The sequence below is a fragment of the Oncorhynchus kisutch genome, linkage group LG6 (genome assembly GCF_002021735.2).
Source record: "Oncorhynchus kisutch isolate 150728-3 linkage group LG6, Okis_V2, whole genome shotgun sequence".
NCBI lineage: Eukaryota > Metazoa > Chordata > Actinopteri > Salmoniformes > Salmonidae > Oncorhynchus > Oncorhynchus kisutch.
The window spans coordinates 62,466,530-62,493,889 of record NC_034179.2 but is presented as its reverse complement, the minus strand read 5'-3'; the positions used below and the strand labels follow the sequence as shown (position 1 = coordinate 62,493,889).

Here is a 27,360-nt window from a genome sequence, read left to right as displayed (position 1 = left end):
TTTGTTGAGGTTTAGTGTTTAAATTTTAGGTCCCAAATACAATGCCTTCAGTTATTTAAATTAATGTATTTAGGACTAACTTATTTCTTGCAACCCATTCTGAAACTGACTGCAGCTCTTAAGGTTTGCAGTGATTACACCTGCTGTGTATAGTGTTGAGTCATCAGCATACAGAGACACACAGGCTTCACTCAGTGCCAGTGGCAAGTCATTAGTAAAGATAGAAACAAGGGGCCTAGAAAGCTGCTCTGGGGAATGCCTGACTCTACCTAGATTATGTTGGAGAGGATTCCATTAAAGAACACCCTCTGTGTTCTGTTAGACAGGTAACTCTAGATTCACAATATAGCAGGGGATGTAAAGCCATAACACTTCTTTTTCCAGCAGCAGATTATGATCAATAACATCAAAAGCTGCAAAGAAGTGTTTAAAACATTTTTTTAAATGTTTCTGAATTAAATAATTATATAGTTTTTACCTTTATTTAACTCGGCAAGTCAGTTAAGAACTTATTTACAATGATGGCCTACCCTGGATGACACTGGGTCAATGCTGCACCGCCCTAGTGGACTTCCAATCACAGCCAGATGTAATACAGCCTGGATTTGAACCAGGGACTGTAGTGACACCTCTTGCACTGAGATGCAGTGCCGTAGACCGCTGCACCACTCGGGAACCAATTGGACCAGGATCGTCCGGGATAGGGGAGAGTTTGGTCGGGGTAGGCCGTCATTGTAAAATAAGAATTTGTTATTTTTTTATTTAACTAGGCAAAATCTTATTTACAATGACGGCCTATCACGGCCAAATACTAACCCGGACGGCGCTAAGCCAATTGTGTGCCACCCTGTGGGAATCCCAATCACGGCCGGTTGTGATACAGCCTGGAATCGAACCAAGGTTTGTAGTGACACCTCTAGCACTGAGAGTTATGTAATGGATAACTATTTACAGTATCACTTTCTGTTTATAACTTTTTGCGGCTGGTCACATGATGGACCCGGTCGTGACAACTTAACACATGTTCTCTGGGTTGAACATTACTGAAAAGATTTGCATTAAAAAAATACTTTGTAAAATGCAATTTAATGCTCTGTTTGCCCTTCTGCTAAAACAAGGTCACTTAGAACAACCTTAGAACAACCTGGACTCAGGGGTAGTAAATCTGGGATACTCTAATTAGTATGATATGTTTTGTATGGTATGTTTTCATTTGTGGAAGTCCATCATCCTTTTCGTATAATATGTTACGAACTGCAAATTGTACAATATGTTAGGAATTTGCAATACATATGATATGTTACGAATTCCAATTTGTTGTGGCTAACAGTAGGTCGGTGGCTAATGTTAGCTAGGCTAGGGGTTAAAGTTAGGGTTAGGTCTAAGGTTAAGATTAGGATTTAGATTAAAGGTTTAAGATTAGGGGAAAGGTTACCTAAAATGCTAAAGTTGTCAGTGATGAGTTTCAAACAAGCAAACTTATCCTTTATGTCACAACTTCTGCCGAAGTTGGTTCCTCTCCTTGTTTGGGCGGTGTTCGGCGGTCGACGTCACCGGTCTTCTAGCCATCGCCGATCCATTTTTCATGTTCCATTTGTTTGGTCTTGTTTTAGCACACACCTGGTTTCAATTCCTTAATTACATGTTGTATATTTTCCCTCTGTTTCCCCCATGTCCTTGTCGGGAATTGTTTATTGTAAGTACTTGTGCTATGTTTTACTGGTGCGCTACAGGTTTTGTACCCATGTGTTTGTTGTTTTGTAAGCCATTCGTTTTATAAATTTAACTGCTCCTGCTATTCACCAAGTTCTGCTCTCCTGCGTCTGACTTTCCTGCCACCAGTTAAACCCCCCTGAAAGAATTCACGTCCCGTCATGGAGTCAGCAGGAACAGATACCCCTGGTATAGGGGTCGAGGAGCGCATCCAGGAGCAAGTGAAAGTGAACCACCATCTCGGCGCCATCATGGATCAAGTTATCCAGACCCTGGACCGCTGGGAGAGACAGGGTGGTCCTCCAGCGCCTTCAACAATGCAAACTGAACTTCCACTACTCACTCCTCCTGCAACCGGTCCCAGTGGGATGCGTCTCGCCCTTCCCGGGGTGTATGATGGGAAGGCGGCATGTTGCCAGGGTTTCCTGTTACAGCTGGACCTATACCTGGACACCGTTTACCCGGCTCCCTCGGGAAGAGAGAGGGTGTCCTCCCTCATCTCGTGCCTCTCAGGGAGACCTCTGGAGTGGACCAGCGCCCACCAGTCAGGCGCGAAAATCTGATATCAACTTTGGAGGGGACAATTACATTGAATTTTCTCAAGAGCAATTCATTCCTGAAGGGGACACCAAAAGTAGTGCTGTAACACAGCCTACGTTGTAATATGTTAAATGTATATTGAGGAACCATAATCACTTCTACTGGATAATTGATAGGTACAGTAGTTAACTGAAGGGTTGTCCCAACTTGTTCAAATGTTTAAATCATTATAATACTACTACTAATAATAATAGTTATAGCACTGTTCCTTATCAGTCCAGTATGTACCTAGTTAAATAAAGGTGAAATGAAAAATAAAAAATAAAAAAAGTTCCCTGGCGACAATTTAGCTTTTGCAACGAGACCATTAAATATATTTTAGACAATGGTAGAAGAGGGTGTAGTTCTGTTCAGTTTATCGCTAACCTTATCACAGGGACTTTGAAACACGACAGCAGCATGCTGATCTTGGAATAAACTGACGATAGCAAAGATTCCATCTTTGACGACGCCACATAAATGGAATAGGTACTACCTAGCTTGATAGTCAATGTTTGCTTTAGTTTGCGCGCTAGCTCTGTAAATTCAGCTAGTGTGTGAATCCTGCCAACATTTTAAAAAGAAACATTGATATGGCGCGATTGACTGGATTAACCTCACGTCAGTTACGTGCATTGAGTGCCTTTCGGACAGTAGATACGAACCCTTTATTACCTTGCCAGCTAAAGAACTGGCAGTGGATCAAACCATTGTGAAGAAAGGGGTGGGGGGTCGCAATCTTTTGAAACTTAAAAAAGCGCTATTAAGTGTCTATAATCAGCACAAGTACTTTCATTGCGTATTATTAATATTATTGAAATGACATAGTTATGTTTACAGTGATATATTGGGGGGGACAAATCATATTTTCCCAGGATGGGGGGGATCGTGTCTCCCCCGTCCCCCCTGGGATTTCCGCCTATAGTTCCAGTTCGTGCACCATCTGTGGCCGCAGAGGGCACACTGCCGGTCGGTGCCGGGTTGGTTCGTCTGGGAGTCGAGGCAACAGGCAGGGCACTCTGGCGTCACCCCAGGTGAGTCTGCACCACTCTCATCCAGAGTCCTCTGTTGTCCAACTGTTTGTACCTATTTGTTTTCCTGATTTTTCCCCGCATTCCCAGCATAAGGCGCTCGTTGATTCAGGCGCAGCTGGGAATTTTATTGACAGAGCGCTCGCTCTTTGTTTAGTGATCCCCATTATTCCTGTGGTTAGACCTTTCCCAGTTCACGCTCTGGATAGTCGACCATTGGGGTCCGGACTAATCAGGGAAGCCACTATCTCCCTGGCCATGGTGATGCAGGGGAGTCACGAGGAGAGAATCAGTCTCTTTCTCATTGACTCTCCAGCGTTTCCCGTGGTACTGGGCCTTCCCTGGTTGGCTTGTCATGACCCCACCATTTCATGACAACAGAGGGCTCTCACGGGGTGGTCGCGAGAGTGCTCGGGGAGGTGTGTAGGGGTTTCCGTTGGTGCAACTATGGTGGAAAGTCCAGAACAGGTCTCCACTGTGCGCATCCCCCCCGAATATGCCGATTTGGCTCTCGCCTTCTGTAAAAAGAAGGCGACTCAATTACCACCCCATCGACAGGGGGATTGTGCGATAAATCTCCAGGTAGACGCTGCACTTCCCAGGAGTCCCGTGTATCCCCTGTCGCAACGGAGATGGTGGCTATGGAGACATATGTCTCGAATCAGGGGTACATTCGGTCCTCTACTTCACCTGTCTCCTCGAGTTTCTTTTTTGTGAAGAAGAAGGATGGAGGTCTGCGCCCGTGCATTGATTATTGAGGTCTCTTATCGCCACGGCGATTGAGTCAATGCACGGGGGCGCGCTTCTTCACAAAACTGGATCTCAGGAGCGCATACCACCTGGTGCATATCCGGGAGAGGAAGACGGCGTTTAGTACCACCTCAGAGCATTATGAGTACCTCGTCATGCCGTACGGGTTGATGAATGCTCCATCATTCTTACAATCCTTTGTAGATGAGATTTTCAGGGACCTGCACGGGCAGGTTGTAGTGGTGCATATCGATGACATTCTGATATACTCCCCTACACGCGACGAGCATGTGTCTTTGGTGCACAGGGTACTTGGACGACTGTTGGAGCATGACCTGTAAGTCAAGGCTGAGAAATGCCTGTTCTTTCAGCAAGCCGTCTCCTTCCTAGGTTATCGCATTTCCACATCAGGGGTGGAGATGGGAAGTGACCGCATTTCAGCCGTGCGTAATTGGCCGACTCCCACCACGGTAAAGGAGGTGCAGCAATTTTTAGGGTTTGCCAATTACTACCGGACCTTTATCCAGGGTTTTGGTCAGGTGGCTGCTCCCATTACCTCACTGCTGAAGGGGGGTCCTGTATGTCTGCAGTGGTCAGTTCTTTTGGGCAACTAAGGGCTCTGTTTATCTCGGCGCCCGTGCTGGCCCATCCAGATCCCTCTTTGGCGTTCATAGTGGAGGTGGACGCATCCGAGACTGGGATAGGAGCGGTGCTCTCTCAGCGCTCCAGTACGCCACCAAAGCTCTGCCCCTGTGTCTTCTTCTTGAAGAAGCTCAGCCCGGAGGAGCAAAACTATGACGTGGGGGACCGGGAGCTGTTGGCTGTTGTCAAGGCATAGAAGGCATGGAGACATTGGCTTGAGGGGGCTAAACACCCTTTTCCCATCTGGACTGACCACCGCAATCTGGAGTACATTCGGGAATCCTGAGACTGAACCCTCGCCAGGCAAGGTGGGCCATGATTTTCACCCCTTTTGTTTTCACCCTTTCGTACAGACCAGGTAGAGACGCACAGTCCCCGCAGTATGAGACAGAGGAGTGGCCTATGGATCCCACTCCCATACTCCCCGCCTCTTGCTTGTTGGTGCCGGTAGTGTGGGAGCTAGACGGGGACATTGAGCGGACGTCACGTGCAGAGCTCGCTCCCCCTCAGCGTCCAGCCGGGCCTCTGTACGTTCCGTTTGCGCTCCTCGACCGGCTGATCTATTGGGCCCACACATCACCCTCCTCTGGTCATCCTGGGTTCGGTCGGACGGTGCGCTGTCTTAGTGGGAAGTACTGGTGGCCCACTTTGGCTAAGGATGTGAGGGTTTATGTTTCCTCCTGCTCGGTGTGCGCCCAGTGTAAGGCTCCTAGGCACCTGCCCAGAGGTCATTTACAACCCTTACCCGTTCCACAACGGCCGTGGTCACACCTGTCGCTGGATTTCATAACCGATCTTCCACCTTCACAGGGTAACACCATGATCCTGGTCGTTGTGGATCGTTTTTCTAAGTCCTGTCGTCTCCTCCCTTTGCCGGTCTCCCTACAGCCCTACAGACTGCGGAGGCCATGTTTACTCACGTCTTCCAGCACTATGGGGTGCCTGAGGATATAGTGTCTGATCTGGGTCCCCAGTTCATGTCGAGGGTCTGGAGGGCGTTCATGGAACGTCTGGGGGTCTCGGTCAGCCTTACCTCAGGTTTTCACCCGAGAGTAATATGCAGGTGAAGAGACTTAATCAGGATGTGGGTAGGTTTTTGAGGTCTGGGGAGTGGGCAGCGTTTGTGCCCTGGGCAGAGATGGCACTCCTCCACTAACCTATGTCCTTTCCAGTGTGTATTGGGGTATCAGCTGGTTCTGGCTCCTTGGCATCAGAGTCAGACCGAGGCTCCTGCGGTGGACAACTGGTTCAGGCGTGCGGAGGAAACATGGGACGTCGCCCATGTCCACCTTCAGCCTGCCGTGCTGCGCCAGAAAGTTGGTGCAGACCGTCGCCGCAGTGAGGCCCCGGTGTTCGCACCGGGGGACCGGCTCTGGCTCTCGACCTAAAACCTGCCCCTCCGCCTGTCCTGCCAGAAGCTGGGTCCGCAGTTTGTGGGGCCATTTAAAGTCCAGAGGAGAGTGAACGAGGTATGTTACAGGTTACAGCTTCCCCCCGATTACTGCATTAACCCCTCGTTCCATGTGTCTCTCCTCAGGCCGGTTGTGGCTGGCCCACTCCAGGAGTGAGGTGCGGGAGGTTCCTCCACCCCTTCTGGACATCGAGGGGGCCCCGGCGTACTCCATTCGTTCCATACTGGATTCGAGACGTCGGGTGAGGGGCCTTCAGTACCTCGTGGACTGGGAGGGGTATGGTCCGTAGGAGAGATGCTGGGTTCCGGTGGAGTACGTGTTGGATCCTTCCATGCTACGAGATTTCCACCGTCTCCATCCGGATCGCCCTGCACCTCGCCCTCTGGGTCATCCCCGAGGTCGGTGCCGACATGCTGCTGGAGCCATGCTGCCTTGATCTCAAGGCAGCTGGGACCATAGTCACCAAGAAAACAATTGGTAACACACTACGCCGTGAAGGACTGAAATCCTACAGCGCCCGCAAGGTCCCCCTGCTCAAGAAAGCACATATACATGCTCGTCTGAAGTTTGCCAATGAACATCTGAATGATTCAGAGGACAACTGGGTGAACGTGTTGTGTTCAGATGAGCTCTTTGGCATCAACTCAACTCGCCGTGTTTGGAGGAGGCCCCAAGAACACCATCCCCACCGTCAAACATGGAGGTGGAAACATTATGCTTTGGGGGTGTTTTTCTGCTAAGGGGACAGGACAACTTCACCGCATCAAAGGGACGATGGACGGGGCCATGTACCATCAAATCTTGGGTGAGAACCTCCTTCCCTCAGCCAGGGCATTGAAAATGGGTCGTGGATGGGTATTCCAGCATGACAATGACCCAAAACACAGGGCCAAGGCAACAAAGGAGTGGCTCAAGAAGAAGCACATTAAGGTCCTGGAGTGGCCTAGCCAGTCTCCAGACCTTAATCCCATAGAAAATCTGTGGAGGGAGCTGAAGGTTCGAGTTGCCAAACGTCAGCCTCGAAACCTTAATGACTTGGAGAAGATCTGCAAAGAGGAGTGGGACAAAATCCCTCCTGAGAAGTGTGCAAACCTGGTGGCCAACTACAAGAAACGTCTGACCTCTGATTGCCAACAAGGGTTTTGCCACCAAGTACTAAGTCATGTTTTGCAGAGGGGTCAAATACTTATTTCCCTCATTAAAATGCAAATCAATTTATAACATTTTTGACATGCGTTTTTCTGGATTTTTTGTTGTTGTTATTCTGTCTCACTGTTCAAATAAACCTACCATTAAAATTATAGACTGATCATTTCTGTGTCAGTGGGCAAACGTACAAAATTAGCAGGGGATCAAATACTTCTTTCCCCTCACTGTATGTAGCTACTGATTTTGGTGTAGTTATTTGGAGGCTAATGTGATCAACTTTGATAGATTGTTTGTCAACTACTGTCACGCCCTGACCATAGAGAGCCTTTTTATTCTTTATTTTGGTTAGGTCGGGGTGTGACTGGGGTGGGTGATCTAGTGTGTGTATTTCTATGTTGGCCTGGTATGGTTCCCAATCAGAGGCAGCTGTTTATCGTTGTCTCTGATTGGGGATCATATTTAGGCAGCCATTTACCTACTGTGTTTTGTGGGATCTTGTTTATGTGTAGTTGCCTGTGAGCACTTCATGTTCTTCACGTTTCGTTCTTTCTTTATTGTTTTTGTGCGTTTCATTCATTTAACATGTGGAACCCATATCACGCTGCGCTTTGGTCCGAATGTTGTTACGACGATCGTGACAGAAGATCCCACCACACCAGGACCAAGCAGCGTTCCCAGGAGGAGAAGGTATCCTGGACTTGGGAGGAGATCTTGGATGGGAAGGGATCTTGGATTTGGGAGGAAATCCTGGCAGGACAAGATCGCCTTCCTTGGCGGCAGACGCAAGGAGAGAAGGGAGGACATCGACGACGCTGGGGTTCGCGGCCACATAGAAAGCCCAAAAGACAGACCACATTTTGGGGGGGGGGGCCACACGGGGTGGTCGGCGGAGCAGAGGAGTGAACCAGAGCCAGTCTGGGAGAGGATGGAGAAATTGGAGGAGAGTGAACGGAGAGAGTCAGAGACCGTCAGGGAGCTGATGGAGAAATTGGAGGAGAGAAAATGAGAGAGTTGTTGTGTTGGTGTATAATGCACAACATTCACCCTAAGGAGCGTGTTATCTGTTTGATGCCAGCCGAGTCAGCTCTCTGTACTCGTCCTGAGGAGAGTGCTAGCAATCTGGTAAAAACTGTGCCTGCTCCATGCACCAGGTCTCCAGTACGCCTCCACAGCCCAGTACGTCCTGTGCCAGCTCTCCGCACTTGCCTTGAGGAGCGTGTCATATGTCCGGTACCATGTGTGCCTGCCCCCCGACACCTGGTCTCCAGTGCGCCTCCACAGCCCAGTACGTTCTGTCCTAGCTCCCCGCACTCACCGTGCAAAGGTTGTCATCTGTTCGGTACTAGTTGTGCCGGCTCCACGCACCAGGTCTCCAGTATGCCTCCACAACCCAGGAAGTCCTGTGCCAACTCCTCGCACTTGCCCTGAAGTGTGTGTCACCAGTCCGGTACCACCTGTGCCGGCTCCACGCACTAGGCCTCCAGTGCGCCTTCCCAGTCCGGTACGTCCTGTGTCTCCTCCTCGCACTTTCCCTGAAGTGTGCCACCAGTCCGGTGGCACCTGTGCACCAGGCCTCCAGTGTTCCTCTCCAGTCCAGCTCCATGGCCGGAGCCTTCTTCTGCGCCGATGTCCAGTCCGGGCACGGCATCCGGTCCAGCTCCATGGCAGGAGCCTTCCTCTGCGCTGGTGCCCAGTCCAGGCATGGCGTCCGGTCCCGCTCCATGGCCGCAGCCTTCGTCTGCGCCGGTGCCCAGTCCGGGTGCGGCATTCAACCCAGCTCCATGGCCAGGGCCCTCCTCTGTGCCGAGGTCCAGTCCGGGCACGGCGTTCTACCCGGCTCCATGGCCGGACCCATGGTCTGGGCGGGGGCAAAGTCCCACACCAGAGCCGCCACCGATGCTGGCGGATTCACGACCGGAGTGGGTACTTCGCCCCGCACCGGAACGGGGTTTTCATTATGTTTTCATTATAACATCCTCTTAACTTTTATTAGCACCATAAAATAGACATTAATTTTCATATGCCACCCATCATAATTCCCATCTATTCGGATGATTAAATAGATTGTCCCATTTGTTTGATGTTCTGTATTTTTGGGCAGTAGATTCTCCCTAATGCACAAGGACATTCCGATCTCTCGCATTAGAGGACAGAAAGGAGTTGGTCTGCCGCCTTAGTTTACGACGGGCGTGAGGTCATAAAACCCCCCCACCTCCATACCTTTCCTCCTCTGCGGGAGGTAGAGATATCTCTGTAGAGCTGATCCTCACAGGCCAGTCATGACAACGTATACCAATTGTTGTTATAATAGAAATATTCTTGACTGATTGATGTACCAGACCACACCCATGTGAATGTTTATTGGCCAGTAGCATCCATGTTGTTTTAGGTACTAGTCTAGGAAATATTGCATTAAGAGACCTTTGTCCAAGTTTTGTGCAGATCGGTCATTCGGTGCCAGAAGAGTAGCGTTTAAGTGTTTATCAAATTCAAAATGGCAGACAATCCATCAGGGTGGACCTTATGGGTCACGGAGTCAAATTTGTTCCTTGTGAGGAGATTGATTACCAAATTTCATGAGTTTAGGTCAAATGGGGTGAAGGGCGTGACCTTTGATTTTTTTGCATTTGCATTTTCAATCTCTTGTTATAGCGCCACCATGTGACCAATCTGTGTAATTTTGTAAATGTCAAACCACTATTGCAAGACACATCATTCATACAAGTTTCATCAAAATTGGCAAGTGCTGTCTGATATCGCGTGACCTAACATACTAACAGACGAAAACGAATCCACAGTCTCCTCCCCGGTTTCATTGTGGAGAACAAGGCTGCATGGGATTTCTGTTAATGCCAGTTCAGTTATAGTTATAGTTTAGTTATAATGCCAGTTCTACCAACGCACAATTCCACCTCTCACGCTGCCAAAACAACCGCTATACGAATGTCAGCTAAAGCTAATCTGATTGAAGGGCCCAAAAGCTAAACACGCATGATTGCAGTGCCTGAATCACATGTCAATGAACACGGATGGCTGAAAAGTAAGCAGGTCCAGATAGAGGCTGAAGACAGCCATGTCAGTTATGCTATAAGGCTAATGCTATAATAAAACATTAGGCCTGGCAATGACCAGAATGTGGGAAAGGCACTGCCCTTGTAGCAATTCTAACAGTAAATGATGCACTATCAGCACAAAAATGAAATGAGAGACGGCCATCAGACTAGGGTGTCTGCATGTAGCCTCAGCATTAACTACATAGAGGATGAGGGCTCAGAAACCAACGGTTCAGATGAGCTCCAGCAAGAAGTTTTTACGTGGTCTTACCAGATTTAGCGGCAAACAGTTTTTACATGCCTCGAGAGGAATAGGCCACTATACAATATTATTATATTTGTTACAGATTACTTTGTAAAAATTAGGTGGAGGACATTGTTGGCCATATTTCTATATTTCCTCATTACCGACACAAAAGATAGAAAAAGAGTGATGACGTATTGCGCCTCTGTTCTTCTTTATAAGCCTTTTTCCCCTTCACAAACTTCTGTCTCAGGACCAACCAAAAGTGTAATTGGCAGCAGGGGGTTTCAAGCACAAAATGAGGAATTGAGCCCACATTCAAATGAGGAATTGAGTAGCATTGCGTGGTGTAAGCCACAGAAGGCCAGTAGCTGTGTGGCACTTTACAGTAGGGAAGTCATTTCTAATCAAATACACACATACACAGAGTGTACCAAATATTAGGAACACCTTCCTAATACTGAGTTGCAACCGCCTTGCTCTCAGAACAGCCTCAATTCATCGGGGCATGGACTCCACAATGTGTTCCACAGGGATGCTGGCCCATGTTGACTTCAATGCCTCCCGCTGTTGTCCTTTTGGTGGTGGACCATTCTTAAAACACATGGGAAACTGATGAGCGTGAAACTCAGAGTTGCAGTTCTTGACACAAACAGGTGCACCTGGCACCTTCTACCATACCCTTTGCCCATTCACCCTCTGAGTGGTCTCATCCCCTTCATCTACACCAGGGGTCTCCATCCCTGTTCCTGGAGTGAAAACCTACAGGAGATTAGCTCTCCAGGAACAGGGATGGAGAGGCCTGAGCTACACTGATTTGAAGTGGATTTAACGAGTGACATCAATAAGGGATCATAGCTTTCGCCTGGTCAGTCTGTCATGGAAAGAGCAGGTGTTATTGTTTTGTATACTGTGTGGGTCTTAATGCACCCCAGTTTACTTGGTACATATTCAGATAGGTGTGCGGTTTCTAGGAGGAAAGAGATGCATGCAAATCGTACACAAACAAGACTATACACAGTGTACAAAACATCAGGAACACCTGCTCTTTCCATGACAGACTGACCAGGTGAATGCTATGATCCCTTATTGATGTCACTTGTTAGAGCCACTTCAATCAGTGTAGATGAAGGGGAGGTGACAGGTTAAATAAATATTTTTAAGCCTCGACACATTTGAGACATGGGTTGTGTATGTGTGCCATGGGCAAGACAGATTTAAGTGCCTTTGAACAGGGTAGGTGCCAGGTGCACCGTTTTGAGTGTGTCAAGAACTGCAACACTGCAGGGTTTTTCACACTCAACAGCTTCCCGTGTGCATTAAGAATGGTCCAGCACCCCAGCCAACTGGAGACAACCGTGGGAAGCATTGGAGTAAACATGGGCCAGCACCCCTATGGAATGCTTTCGACACCTTTTAGAGTCCATGCCTCAACGAATTGAGGCTGATCTGAGCGCAATAGGGGATGCAACTCAATAGTAGGAAGGTGTTCCTAATGTTTGGTATACTAAGTATACAAGGCAACTATAGAGGGTTATGCTGAGTATTTGTGTATGTAATAAGGCCCACCCATGGCTGCACCCCTGCCAAGTCATGTGAAATCCATAGATTAGGCCTTAATTTATTTCGATTGTGTCACGTTCTGACCTTAGTTCCTTTGTTTTAGTATGGTCAGGGCGTGAGTTGGGGTGGGCAGTCTATGATCTTTTTTCTATGATTTGGGATTTCTGTGTTTGGCCTGGTATGGTTCTCAATCAGAGGCAGCTGTCAATCGTTGCCCCTGATTGAGGACCATACTTAGGCAGCCTGTTTTCACCCTTGAGTTGTGGGTGATTATTTTTCCGTTTCAGTGTTTGCACCATTCGGGACTGTTTCAGTTTTCATTTTGATTCGCTTGTTCTTTTGTATTCATTCTCATTAAATTACATTATGGATACATACCACGCTGCATTTTGGTCCTCTGATCCTTCCTACTACTACTCCTCCTCAGAAGAGGAAGAGAAAAGCCGTTACAGATTGACTGATTTCCTTATACAAACCAACTCAGTAAAATATTTTAAATTGTTGCATGCTGCGTTTATATTTTTGTTAAGTATAATAAGCAGGCTCAGGTAGAGCCTGAAGCTAGCCTTAGCCATGGCAGGTATGCTATAAGGCTATGATAAAGCACTAGGCCTGGAAATGACCACTTTGTGGGAAAGGCACTGTCCTTGTATTACACAATTATAACCGTAAAGGATGCACTATCAACACAATAATGAAATGTGAGACAATGCCATCAGACTAGGGTGCCTGCATGTAGCCTCAGCATTAAATTCATAGCAGCTGAGGGCTCAGACAAACTCCAGCTGGCTGTTTTTACATGGTCCCAGGTCGTGCCGGATTTAGCGACAAACAGTTTAAATTCATCACGGTATACAATTGAGGTAAAAAAATATATATTCATGACCTCCTGCAAGTTACACACATGCCAGTCATACAATCACTTCCAGAAAAAGCAATCTCATGATGGCCTACTCCTTAAAAAGAGAGCACAAGATATGAGGTTATTATCTTTTTATTAGGGCTTTTGAACATCAGAGGTACATTATTTAGAATCTTTTTAAATCATATATATTTCAAAATGTCTAATTGGACATAAAAAAAATAAGACTAAAACGTGAAGACTACTCGTTCTGACACAGTAGGCCCGGCACGATTGAAGATCCCCACAAAAGGAATGTCTACTTTTGTGATTATGAACACTACTACAGTTTAACATAATACGGTACTAATAATCGGTACAGCTGTATTAACTTCTCATGGGGGGCAGAAATCTACTTTTTTTTCTTTCTTCCTCAATCCCTTATTGATAACATACAGTAAGGCAAAATTATGAAGGCATTGTTGGCTGACTAAAGCTGGCTTCCTGTAGAGAATGCATCACCGCCAGTGCTATTAAAGCATCAGACCAGGCATAGGAGCACTGGAGGTAGAAGTCAGTGATCCATACAGGTTATAACATCTCTCTATGTATCTGGTGTTATTTACCACCGAGTCATCAGTATACAGTCCTCTGATGGGAGGAAACCACTGGAACAGCCTAGAAGGTTTCATAGTCAAGTGCGTTACATAAAATCATTCCCAGAACGCGACTAAGAATGACCCTTACAACCCCCCGCCCCCTTCAATTCAAATAAATGTTATTGTTTTAATATACTTAATCTCTCACTCTACTGTCTCCCATCTGTCTCTTTCCCTCCCTCTTCCTCCCCCCCTCTCTAAGCAGTGGGGATCCAGACACTCTTCCACTGGACGGCCTGTCTCCACATCTCTTCCTGGAGTGAGGCATGAGGCTGGGCCCAGTCTCTCCCTCCATCCTTCTCCTGGCAGTGAAGCCACAGGCTCTTCAGAGGGCTGGCACACGTGTGCTGTAGGAACTGGCAACCCTGTGTGTGTGTGTGTGTGTGTGTGTGTGTGTGTGTGTGTGAGAGAGAGATATAACACAGCTCATTTATATACTCTACTGGAATGCAATTAAGTGCTATTTGTTGTTGTGTGAGTATACAGGGGTCATACACACCTCCATACTCCCCCAGTACCATATGGCCTTGATGACACTGTGATTGGCTAGAGCCTGGGTCAGCTGATCTCTGCCACCAGTTATAATGCTGACCACGCCTCCTGGAAGATCTGAGGACTGGAGAACCTAGAGAGACAGGGAACAGATGTGTTTGGGCAAAAATACATACACGCAACAGCATAAACAAGCAAGCGTGTGCACACAAGTACACAGTTGAATCAAAATGTCAGGGGGCAGGACAGAACTCACCTGGATGAACTCTAGAGCAGGCAGGGGGTACTTTGGACTGGGCATCATGATAACAGCATTTCCCATGGCAACAGCAGCTGCCAGCAGGGAGACCATAGAGAGGAGGGGGGAGGAGTCAGGGAGAACCACACCCACCACTCCTAGAGCCTCGGGGATGGACAGAGCCGAACCGGACTGTGGGACGGACTAGAGAAAAGGAGGTTAGAGAAGAGACACTTTAAATACAGTATGACCTCCTGAAGTGGAGAGGCTGTTGGTGGTGGCCTGTGTGCCAGCCAGAGCATTGGGGGTGCGTGAGTAAGTGTTGAACACAAACAGCCACTAGTATTATACAGACGTTACTACTATTAGGACAGAATACATAAATTCTCACCGGAACTCCGCCCCTTTCCTTATCACAGCGAGCGGCCCAATCACAGAGCTGAGCGATGCTCAGCTCTACCTCCATGTCCGCCTTCTCCAATGAGAGGCCTGTCTGGGAGTGGAGTGACACGGCCATGTCCCGCCTCTTCAGCTCCAAGGTCTCAGCCAGAGAGAAGAGGCTTTGAGCTCGGGCCACAGGGCTTTTCTTCATCCAACTGTCAGGAGAGCGAGAGAAAATATACACAGTACACAAAACATTATTAACACCTGCTCTTTACATGACAGACTGACCAGGTGAGTCCAGCTGAAAGCTTTGATCCCTTATTGATGTCACTTGTTAAATCCACTTAAAAAAACAGTGTAGATGAAGGGGAGGGGACAGGTTAAAGAAGGATGTTTAAGTCTTAAGACAAGGATTGTGTATGTGTGCCATTCAGAGGGTGAATGGGCAAGACATGTAAGTGCCTTTGAACGGGGTATGGTAGTAGGTGCCAGGCGCACCGGTTTGTGTCAAGAACGGCAACGCCCTGACGACACTGTCGGTGACGTTTGGTCGGTTGACATCCAGCTTAGAGCAGAGCTTACCCAGGTTGGACCTTAATGGCCGCCTCCACGGCGTTGCGAACGTCTTTCCTTCCCCCGTCGGGACAGTAGGCGAGAACAGTTCCCCCTGGAGCCAGGACACACACACTGCTGCCAGACTCAGACTTACACTGCTTCCCCCCCACATACTGCAGATAGGAACGAGGGGTACTGATAGAAACAGGAGGGAGGAAAAGAGGGAATTAAGAACATTACAAGTCACTGAATAAGTACAAAGGCAAATTTAAAAGAGGTAATGAAGACACACACACACACACACACACACACACACACACACACACACACCTGGATGAATTAGATCCCTCTGGAATGATGGCTGCTGATGCCGCCGTTCCAAACTTGGAGTAATCAACAGAGGCTGGAGAGGAGCGGGGTAGAGGAGGCGAGGAGGAAGGGCGGAGGAATTGGAACAGACCCTGGAAGAGAGAAGGAAAGAGTCATTTAGGAGACACTCCGACATAAGGCACACTGTCTACGAACAACCTATAGCCCGACACTCTAGAAGGCATGTGTGAATATCAGAAAAGGTTGGATAATTACACGCATTATCAACTAAATTCCCTCTGGACAGGGACAGAACATGGCTATTGTCCATACCTCCTTCCCTCCATCGATGCAGTTGCCACTCTCCTTGTGGCCAGAGATAGGCAGGGAAGGGTCCATCACAGAGTGGGAGTTTACCCACACTGCACCCACAGACAGGCTGGGGAGAGAGGTTCGAGGAAGGGTTAATAAGGTGTGTTATATCTCATAGTCCATTATTTTGTCAGGTGGCTTCTGGGTGATAGGAATTATACATCTAACGCAGTAAGAACACACCACACTAAATGTTTTCAGCCATGGTGACTTGAGATGAATATTGGGAGACCAAGATAGTGGGTGCGTGTGTGTGTCCTGTACCTCTTGGCAGCCTCCAGAGCCAGAGTTAGGTCTTCAGTCCAGAGAGAGGCAGCCTGGCCGTGAGGGCTGTGGTTCCCTGTCAAGACAGATAAACAGATGGATAGATGAGTGTTTCATTAGTGGTTGGTGTTTGAGTGTGGTGTGGTCATAGAAACAGTATGGTGTGGTCCTCCTTACCCAGAGTGACACCCTCCCCGTGGCTCCTGAAGGAGAGGAGGGGCAACAGAGGGCCGGGGGATGGGGTCACCACACAGGTGCAGGAGGGGGCTACTCCACACAACACCGTGGGGGGATAGGCAGCACCGGAGGAGGACGGGGGACACGGCTGGATCAGCTGATACAAGCAAAACACAATTAGGTTACCATTTATTTACAATTTAGTTTGTACACCGAGTGTACAAAACATTAGGAACACTTCCGCTTTCCATGACATAGATTGACCAGGTGAGTCCAGCTGAAAGCGATGATCCCTTATTGATGTCACTTCTTAAATCCACTTCAAAATCAGAGTAGATGAAGGGGAAAAGACAGGTTAAAGAAGGATTTTTCAGCTTTCAGACATGGATTGTGTATGTGTGCCATTCAGAGAGTGAACAGGTGCGATGAACTATTGAAGTGCCTTTAAAAACGAGGTATGTTAGTAGGTGCCAGGCGAACCCGGGTTGAGTGTGTCAAGGACTGCAATGCTGCTGGGTTTTTCACGCTCAACAGTGTCCCGTGTGTTACCAATAATGGTCCAGCACCCAAAGGACATCCAGCCAACTTGACAACTGTGGGAAGCATTGGAGTCAACATGGGCCAGAATCGTCATGGAACGCTTGACCCCTTGTAGAGTCCATGCCCCGACAAATTGGGGCTGTTCTGAGGGCAAAAGGGGGTCCAACTCAATATTAGGAAGGTGTTACTAATGTTTTGTACACTCGGTGTACGTGGTAGCCTAGTGGTTAAGAGTGTTGGGCCAGTAAACAAAAGAGCGCTGGTTTGAATCCCGAAGCCGACAAAGTGAAAAATCTGTCGATGTCCCCTTGAGCAAGGCACTTAACCCTAATTGCTCATGTAAGACACTCTGGATAAGAGCGTCTCCTAAATGACTAAAATGTTAAATGGAAATATCTTGACTGACCGTGGCCCCCTGCTGTTGGGCCTCCTGTACTGCAGCGTCCACCAGCTTTCGGTCCCCCTCGGCCAGGAGAGGAACACTCTTCATCCCTGCCATCCGAACCTTCAGACGGGCTACAACACTGTCCCACACTGACTCCTGGACACACAGCATCCACTGGCACTGAGAAAGGGTGAGAAAGAGAGGGGGGGGCAGGTTATTTTATTGGTCTATTGTTCAGATAAGTCATATAGGCCTACTGAGTCAGCGAGAGGTTGCTTTAAATGGGGGCTTTAAATATATATTTTTTTAAATTGAGCGAGGGAGAGGTACAGATCAGTCATACTGTACAACACTGACCACCTGTGGCCATGGATCGGATTGCATCTTGTTCTTTCACCGGAATCTCTCAATTCATTCAATGATTTGGCTTTAAAAAAAAAAAAACGAGTGAGAAAAGAAAGCCATCTGTTCCACCTCTCTGTTCTTCTTAAAGGCAGTCTCTATCACTCCATCCACGGCACTGTCGATATCGGCAGACTCAAAGATGATGAAGGGACAGGTGGCTCCGAGGGAGAGGGAGAGAGAGACGGGAACACCCATGCCTGCTGTGGCCCTGCACAAAATCTCTCCATCCTGAAGAAGAAGGAAAGAAGAGATTGGAGGGAAGTTACTAGTTAGTGTGAGCGAGAGAAAAGAGGAAGTTCAATCAAAAGCACACGCACACGACTGTCACGGGACAACTGTCAAATTCACTGCCGTAAGCAAATGGAAAACGTTCACGCCACACAGCTAATTGCAGTCCCATTACATTTACGTAGAATTCTGGTCATTTGGCAGACCCTCTTATCGGAGCGACTTACAGTCAAGTGGTTTCAACTAGGGTAGATAAAACAACCGCCTATCACAGTCATAGCAAGTGAAAACATTCCTCGATAAAGAAGCGATCAGAGAGCTAGTAAGAAGATGCAGGAGCAGATGCATACAGGAGACAGACATCAAAAGGGATGCATAAGCACTACTGACTAACACATTGGTTCGAGTGTGTGTGTGTGTGTTATTTTGTGTGTCCACCTTTTTGTTGCCACTGTAAGTGACATAGCTGACGTGCGGGTTTTGAGCCACTTTAGAACCCAGCGACAAAACGCTGCCCGTCACCACATTCAGCACCCCCGCAGGAAGTCCCGCCTCCACAAACAGCTGAGCCAATAACAGAACAGGAGGCGCTGTCCCCATGCCAGGGATCGCCACCACTGCGTTGCCTGGGAAACAGAAACGTTAAGGTCACAAATGGTAGAGTAAAGCTTTACCTTCCCGAAGGGAATCTTTGTCAGGGTAGAAGGTGACAGGGTCCGTTTTGAAACTTTTTTCCCCCCCCATGACTTTCTAGGAAATTGACCTTTGGTCATTTTGATTAGATAGCCTGGATCTGTAACTCTCTCTCTCTCCCTGTGTAACTCTCTCTCTCTCCCTGTGTAACTCTCTCTCTCTCCCTGTGTAACTCTCTCTCTCTCCCTGTGTAACTCTCTCTCTCTCCCTGTGTAACTCTCTCTCTCTCCCTGTGTAACTCTCTCTCTCTCCCTGTGTAACTCTCTCTCTCTCCCTGTGTAACTCTCTCTCTCTCCCTGTGTAACTCTCTCTCTCTCCCTGTGTAACTCTCTCTCTCTCCCTGTGTAACTCTCTCTCTCTCCCTGTGTAACTCTCTCTCTCTCCCTGTGTAACTCTCTCTCTCCCTGTGTAACTCTCTCCCTGTGTAACTCTCTCTCTCCCTCTGTAACTCTCTCCCTGTGTAACTCTCTCCCTGTGTAACTCTCTCTCTCCCTCTGTAACTCTCTCCCTGTGTAACTCTCTCCCTGTGTAACTCTCTCTCTCCCTCTGTAACTCTCTCCCTGTGTGTGTGTGTGTGTGTGTGTGTGTGTGTGTGTCATACCCATGGCCAGTGCAGGTAAGACTTTCAGCATGAGAGAGTAGAGAGAACAGTCGTCAGAGACAACCACTACCACCACACCTGAAATACACAAACAGAGTCAATTCAACACACACACACTTCACAATCACAGTTGTACAACACTCAAGGAAAGATCTCCACTACGTCCATGCACGCGTGGATAAAGATCCACTTACAAACACACGCTACGCATGGCCTTACCACGTGGTGTCCAGTCGGGAATGAGTGAGTCTCTGAGCTGAGCCCAGCCGGAGTAGTACTGCAGCAGTCTGACCAGTGCTGAAGGGGAACTGGGAGACTGGGCCAGGTCACACAGCTCTGACAGACACTGACCGTGTCTCTGGAGGCTACTCACCAACCTGACACACACACACACACACACACATACACACGCAAGCACACGTGAAGAGACAGACGTTATACAGATAATACAGAGCATTTCTCAAAATGCCATCTTGAATTTGCCCGGCATAATGAATTGATATTAAATTGTGGTCTGTAGTGTAGTGTTTATGGTTGCGATGGCGCCTCGTGCCAGCCTTGGTAGTTTACTCCTGCAAAATGATCCGGAATTATTCCGTTTTTAAAATGTGCATTGTTTATCAACTTGTTGTTGTAGCTTATCCGGTATAGAAGACAGGAATCTCATTCTAAAAAGGTTTTATCATCATTGTTAAATTAGCGGACACATTTGGCTCCTTCTCCGATCAACTAGCCAATACCAGACTAGCGAGATCGTCATCTCAACTCGTCTACCACGGACGGGACCGAAGTCGGGCACCAAAAGATTCAGAAACGGCAGCACGCCTTCCCTTATTATGATTCCACGGACGTTTTGCACATATTAAAACAACCCTGTGTGAAAAGCTGGAGAACAGCCTCCTTCAATATGGGACCCGGGTACCAGACTATTTAACAAACATCTACTGTGTGCAGTCCTAATGAGTGCAGTAGAACATGCACATCGGAGTTGGATGATGAAGGACACTGGGCAACTCCCCAAAAAGTCATTGTCATTTTACTGCTGAATGACGTGGTCACTGATAAGAGGCCTGGACTTTCTGCCTCATTGAGACTTGGCGTCAGGGCAATGAGTAAATCTTCCCTCAACCAATGCGCCGCAACTGGCTACACCGACCTGGACTGCCCTCTCACGTCCGGATGGGGTGGAGGTTTTGGCCGTGAATCTACAGGACTGACTATTGTGAAGTCTACTCCAGTAACAGCCGTCTCCTCTTTCGAATGCGTGGCTTTCAAGATCACTGGCTCTGCGTCAGTACTGGCTGTGTTGATTAAAAAAAAAAATAATAATTCTAATAAAAAAAAAAATAAAAAAAATAGAAATCGGCCTCCAAAAGCTCAACTGTCACTTTCTTGCTGAACTATCCGAGCTACGAGCACTCCTAAGTATTGTGCCCTGCTATGCTGGTGCTTGGTGATGTCAACATACATGTCGACTCCCCTGACTGCAGTCTCTCTACTGACCTGGCTGATATTCTGGAGAACTTTGGACTCGAACAGCATGTGGACTTTGCCACCCACAACAAAAGGCCAATACACTAGAGCTGGTCTGTTATCAGAGGCGTGGATCTGGCCAAACGGGATGGAATTATGCCAGGCCTGTCCGACCACAAACTCATCACCTTCTCCCTAGCTATTCCTCTGCCCCACCCAGCCCAAGAAACACTCTTTTCGGGTTAGGAGTCTTAAAGCTATAAAAACACAGCCCAGCTTACTGAATCCATCCCCAACCTGCCAGTTACTCACTCTGTGGCTCGATACGACACTGCCTTGGCCTCCAAACTTGATGAAGTTGCTCCTTTGAAAACGTCTTCCCCCATATCTTCTCCCTGGTACACCGAGGCGCTTACGCTCTCTCAAAGCAACTGGCCGTCGTCTAGAGCGGCAGTATAAGAAAAGTGGGCTAACTGTACACGTGCAGATGTTTGAGAGACATCAGAAAGACCACAAACAGGCCTTAAAGCTCAGACATCCTACTACTCCCAGCTGATCGGCAACGGCAGTGGAAACTATTGGATGCGCTCTCCTACTGGGGAGCAAGCTCCTCCGGCCTCGGCCTCCCCAATCAACACCTGTGCTTCCAAAGCGAAAACGTCAACACCACCATTCTGTCCTCTCCAGCCCCTGTAGTTGATCGAGCTGGTCCTCTGCTCCCCGAGTCAAGGTTCTCCACAGTCACTGCAGCTGATGTAACCAAGCTGATTAGAACAAATGAGGCCCACCACTTGCTCACCTGCCCTGGAGCCTTTCTTTCACGGAAATCATCCAACACGTTCCTCACCACTGGATGTGTCCCTCCTCAGCTCAGGCTCGCTGCAGTCATACCAGTACTTAAAAAACCTGGTTCTGACCCTTCAACCTGCCATTTCTGAGTAAGCTTATCGAACGTGCTGTGTATAGCCAACTTCAACGCCATCTGGCCACTCACAACCTACTCGAGCCCTTCCAGCTGGGCATCAGAGCTGGACACAGCTCATGAATGCCCGACTCATGAATGACGACTCATGAATGACGACTCATGAATGACGACTCATGAATGACGACTCATGAATGACGACTCTGGGGCTGCCAGCACCCTCATAGTGCTGGACCTCAATGCAGCATTCAAGTCACTGTCAGGGCTGGAGAGTCTCCGGCCTCGTTTAAGGCACATGCTAAAGACTGAGCTGTTCAGAAAAGCTTTCAAAGACCTATGTTAATTCTGTTCTCCTGACGACACCTGTATATAGCTTTGATTGTGGTCTGCTTACAATGTTCTGCGTTTCTGATTGTTATGATTTTATTTTGTATTATTTTCTTCAGCGTCTTAGGTGAGAAAAGCACTTTACATTAAGTATTATTAGTGTGTATCAGTCAACCCTAGACAGGGGTAAAGGGGTGTATCAGTCAACCCTAGACAGGGGTAAAGGGGTGTATCAGTCAACCCTAGACAGGGGTAAAGTGGTGTATCAGTCAACCCTAGACAGGGGTAAAGGGGTGAATCAGTCAACCCTAGACAGAGGTAAAGGGGTGTATCAGTGAACCCTAGACAGAGGTAAAGGGGTGTAGTGTGTATCAGTGAACCCTAGACAGAGGTAAAGGGGTGTAGTGTGTATCAGTGAACCCTAGAGAGAGGTAAAGGGGTGTAGTGTGTATCAGTGAACCCTAGACAGAGGTAAAGGGGTGTAGTGTGTATCAGTGGACCCTAGACAGAGGTAAAGGCGTGGTGTGTAGCTACCGGAGTAGAGTCTTGGCTCTCAGATGACAGGGGAGAGCACTCCAGGCCTTGAAGCCACTGGCCCCAGAGGACACAGACAGGGATGCATCCTCATCCACAGCACACACAGTACTACACACAGGACCACCTAGGGAGGGAGTGGGAGAAAATGTCGAAATAGTATTTTATTGATGATGCATTTATGCAGTGGAGGACGAGAGATATAGATAGAACAACAATGTTAAATTAAAGGGATAGCTCCCCTGTAGGTTCTCTTTTTACCTGAAGAGTCGGTCACATTGCATGTCTGTCTGTCTGCAGAACGGACAAACTTTCCATCGATGAACAAACCGAGAGCACGAGAATGAGACTCAAGCCAAGCCTGAGGAAAGATAGAGCTTACATCAGTGTGTATGAGAGAGTAGGCTATACAATGGAGGATAGGGAAATGATATGTATGTATATATATACACACACACACACACAGTTGAAGTCGGAAGTTTACATACACTTAGATTGGAGTCATTAAAACTTGTTTTTCAACCACTCCACATATTTCTTGCTAACAGACTATAGTTTGGCGAGTCGGTTAGGACATCTAACCGACTCGCCAAACAAATTGTTTACAGACAGATTATTTCACTGTATCACAATCAGAAGTTTACAAGTTGACTGTGCCTTTAACAGCTTGGAAAATTCCAGAAAATGAAATGGCTTTTGAAGCTTCTGATCATCATTTGACATCATTTGAGTCAACTGGAGGTGTACCTGTGGATGTATTTCAAGGCCTACCTTCAAACTCAGTGCCTCTTTGCTTGACATCATGGGAAAATTAAATCAGCCAAGACCTCAGAAACAAAATTGTAGACTTCCACAAGTCTGGTTCATCCTTGGGAGCCATTTCCAAACACCTGAAGGTACCACGTTCATCTGTACAAACAATAGTACGTAAGTATAAACACCATGGGACCACGCAGCAGTCATACCGCTCAGGAAGGAGATGCGTTCGGTCTCCTAGAGATGAACGTACTTTGGTGCGAAAAGTGCAAATCAATCCCAGAACAACAGCAAAGGACCTTGTGAAGATGCTGGAGGTACAAAAGTATCTATATCCACAGTAAAATGAGTCCTATATCGACATAACCTGAAAGGCCACTCAGCAAGGAAGAAGCCATTGCTCCAAAACCTCCATAAAAAAGCCAGACTACAGTTTGCAACTGCACATGGGGAAAACGATCGTACTTTTTTGGAGAAATGTCCTCTGGTCTGATGAAACAAAAATAGAACTGTCTGGCCATAATGACCATCATTATGTTTGGAGGAAAAAGGGTAGGCTTGCAAGCTGAAGAACACCATCCCAACGTGAAGCTACAGGGGTGGCAGCATGTTGTGGGGGTGCTTTGCTGCAGGAGGGACTGGTGCACTTCACAAAATAGATGGCATCATGAGGAAGGAAAATTATCTGGATATATTGAAGCAACATCTCAAGACATCAGTCAGGAAGTTAAAGCTTAGTCACAAATGGTTTCCAAATGGACAATGACCCCAAGCATACTTCCAAAGTTGTGGCAAAATGGCTTAAGGACAACAAAGTCAGGATATTGTAGTGTCTTGATGACGAGCTTGGAGGGTACTATGGTGTTAAATGCCGAGCTGTAGTCGATGAACAGCATTCTCACATAGGTTAGGGCAGTGTGCAGTGTGGTTGAGATTGCATCGACTGTGGACCTATTTGGGCGGTAAGCAAATTGGAGTGGGTCTAGGGTGTCAGGTAGGGTGGAGATGATATGGTCCTTGACTAGTCTCTCAAAGCACTTCATGATGACGGAAGTGAGTGCTACGGGGCGGTAGTCGTTTAGCTCAGTTACCTTAGCTTTCTTGGGAACAGGAACAATGGTGGCCCTCTTGAAGCATGTGGGAACAGCAGACTGGGATAGGGATTGATTGAATATGTCCGTAAACACACCAGCCAGCTGGTCTGCGCATGCTCTGAGGGCGCGGCTGGGGATGCCGTCCGGGCCTGCAGCCTTGCGAGGGTTAACACGTTTAAATGTTTTACTCACCTTGGCTGCAGTGAAGGAGAGGCCGCATGTTTTGGTTGCAGGCCGTGACAGTGGCACTGTATTGTCCTCAAAGCGGGCAAAAAAGTTATTTAGTCTGCCTGGGAGCAAGACATCCTGGTCCGTGACAGGGCTGGTTTTCTTTTTGAAATCCGTGATTGACTGTAGACCCTGCCACATACCTCTTGTGTCTGAGCCGTTGAATTGAGATTCTACTTTGTCTCTATACTGACGCTTAGCTTGTTTGATTGCCTTGCGGAGGGAGTAGCTACACTGTTTGTATTCGGTCATGTTTCCGGTCACCTTGCCCTGATTAAAAGCAGTGGTTCGTGCTTTCAGTTTCACACGAATGCTGCCATCAATCCACGGTTTCTGGTTTGGGAATGTTTTAATCGTTGCTATGGGAACGACATCTTCAACGCACGTTCTAATGAACTCGCACACCGAATCAGCGTATTCGTCAATGTTGTTGTCTGACGCAATACGAAACATATCCCAGTCCACGTGATGGAAGCAGTCTTGGAGTGTGGAATCAGATTGGTCGGACCAGCGTTGGACAGACCTCAGCATGGGAGCTTCTTGTTTTAGTTTCTGTCTGTAGGCAGGGATCAACAAAATGGAGTCGTGGTCAGCTATACAAACCTGACTCAGTTACACCAGCTCTGTTAGGAGGAATGGGCCAAAATTCACCCAACTTATTGTGGGAAGCTTGTTGAAGGCTACCCGAAGCGTTTGACCTAAGTTAAACAATTTAAAAGGCAATGCTACCAACTGAGTGTATGTAAACTTCTGACCCACGGGTCTCCCGGGTGGCGCAGTGATCTAAGGCACTGCAGTGCTAGGCTGTGCCACCAGAGACTCTGGTGGGTCAGAACGAAATTGGAACGAAATATGTGGCTTACTACTACTTAGACCTATGCAACCAAATTAGGGAGAAAAGGAACAAATGTAACGTCAGAAAGTTTAATTGTTAATGTTTTTATTATTATCCCCCTTTTCTCCCGAATTTCGTAGTATCCAATTGTTAGTAGTTACGGTCTTGTCTCATTGCTACAACTCCCTTACGGGCTCGGGAGAGATGTAGGTCGAGAGCCATGCTTCCTCCGAAACACAACCCAACCAAGCCGCACTGCTTCTTTTCACAGCACGCATTCAACCCGGAAGCCAGCCGCACCAATGCGTCGGAGGAAACACCGTACACCCAGCGACCAGGTCAGCGCGCACTGCGCCCGGCCGCCACAGGAATCGCTAGTGCGCGATGAGACAAGGATATCCCTACCGGCCTAACCCGGATGTGATGAAAGAAATAAAAGCTGAAATAAATCACTCTCTCTACTATAATTCTGACATTTCACATTCTTAAAATAAAGTGGTTATCCTAACTGACCTAAGACTGGGTATTTTTACTGGGATTAAATGTTAGTAATTGTGAAAAACCGAGTTCAAATGTATTTGGCTAAGGTGTATGCAAACTTCCAACTTCAACTGCGCACGCGCACACACACACACACACAACCGTTCAAAGGTTTGGGGCCACCTAGAAAGTCCTTGAACATTATTGTCTAGTTTGAGAAAAAGACACCTCAAGTCCTCAACTGGCAGCTTCTTTAAATAGTACCCGCAAAAAAACAGTCTCAACGTCAACAGTGAAGAGACGATATATAAAAAATTAAAAAACGGAATGAGTAGGCGTGTCCAAACATTTAACTGGTACTGTATATATTTGTTACTGCTCGACTAAAACAATCTTGGTTGACTAACAGCCTAACCACCAAACAATCGACCAGACAACTAATTGGGGTCAGCCCTACTTATAATGTAGGCCTATTCAAATCTGGACAGGTAGACATGAACGAGACCAGTTCTGAGTTGAACTGTGGTCACATTTGATTGGCTGCAGAGACAGACACCTCCAACACAGAGTAGGGAGGTCAGGATACACTTGTCACTAGTTCCAAGCACATCATACTGCACATAATCTAGCAAAAAAGACATTTCTGAAACGTAATCTGGACATGTTAGGTGGTTAGCTGTTGAAAGAGTCAGGGAGACTGCTGTTTTCTACAGAAGATTCCATTCAACTTGATCCCCAAGACCACATCTCACATGACTGCCTTTGAGTTAGTTACCGTAATAGACTTCACATGGTAATAGCCAGCAAACATAAATCCTATTATCTAAAACATGATGTGAAACGTGACGAGAGAGAGGTTAAGTCATTACATGGGTGAAACTCTAACAAAATATTTTTTATTTCGAGTAAATTGACCTCGAAGGTATGTGGCTTACTACTACTTAGACGTATGCAACCATTATCTCGACTCTTGTGCAGCAAATAAATGTTTTTGTTTATTTTTACCTGAGCAGTAGCAGTGCTGGAACTACTCGGTCCGTACTCCATAGATTGAAAGATGTCGTGTATTGTCTTGGAGGTAATGCCAGCCATTACACAATGTTACAAGAAGAAACTTTTAACTTGTATTGATCATCAATTAGAATACTATACATCAGACACTGGCTTGCTTGCTCTGTCGTCCGTCAGCGTGTTAACCAGAAATAATGCTAGCTAGCTTTGCTAAATCTGTGGTCTGAGAGTTTAGATATCAAAATAAAAGTTCCCAACGACGAACTGCAACGTGTTGAATGAAGAAAGATTGTTCTGCTCTGTCGCACTAACTCCCCCTACTTTACTAGCTTCGTCGCTGCCATCTTTGCTTTAACTAACCGGACAAAAATCAACTAGCTACCATGTTGTGTACGGTAGTCAGTTTCTACACGGACACATT

At 47.4% G+C, this 27,360-nt stretch overlaps 1 protein-coding gene across 1 annotated transcript; it reads right to left on the bottom strand.

Annotated features, from left to right (window-relative positions):
* Positions 1–13,114: 13,114 nt before the first annotated feature.
* aldh16a1 (aldehyde dehydrogenase 16 family, member A1) lies at positions 13,115–27,360 on the bottom strand. The gene is made up of 17 exons (XM_020486210.2): positions 26,934–27,360; positions 22,797–22,896; positions 22,536–22,662; positions 19,499–19,656; positions 19,280–19,357; positions 18,424–18,611; positions 17,827–17,985; positions 17,374–17,532; positions 16,428–16,584; positions 16,251–16,326; positions 15,948–16,053; positions 15,636–15,766; positions 15,333–15,500; positions 14,758–14,962; positions 14,385–14,570; positions 14,136–14,261; positions 13,115–14,001 (listed from the first exon to the last, which is right to left on the bottom strand). The coding sequence occupies exons 1-17, from the start codon at positions 27,018–27,020 to the stop codon at positions 13,834–13,836; spliced, it is 2,379 nt and encodes a 792-aa protein (XP_020341799.1). The 5' UTR covers positions 27,021–27,360; the 3' UTR covers positions 13,115–13,833.

Coding starts and splice junctions, on each gene's coding strand:
- aldh16a1 (XM_020486210.2), bottom strand. CDS start 27,020: ATGGCTGGCATTACCTCCAAGACAATACACGACATCTTTCAATCTATG. Junction 22,663..22,796: donor CAATGTGACCGACTCTTCAG/GTAAAAAGAGAA, acceptor CTCCCTCCCTAG/GTGGTCCTGTGTGTAGTACT. Junction 17,533..17,826: donor CCTTTAAGAAGAACAGAGAG/GTGGAACAGATG, acceptor ACCCTTTCTCAG/TGCCAGTGGATGCTGTGTGT.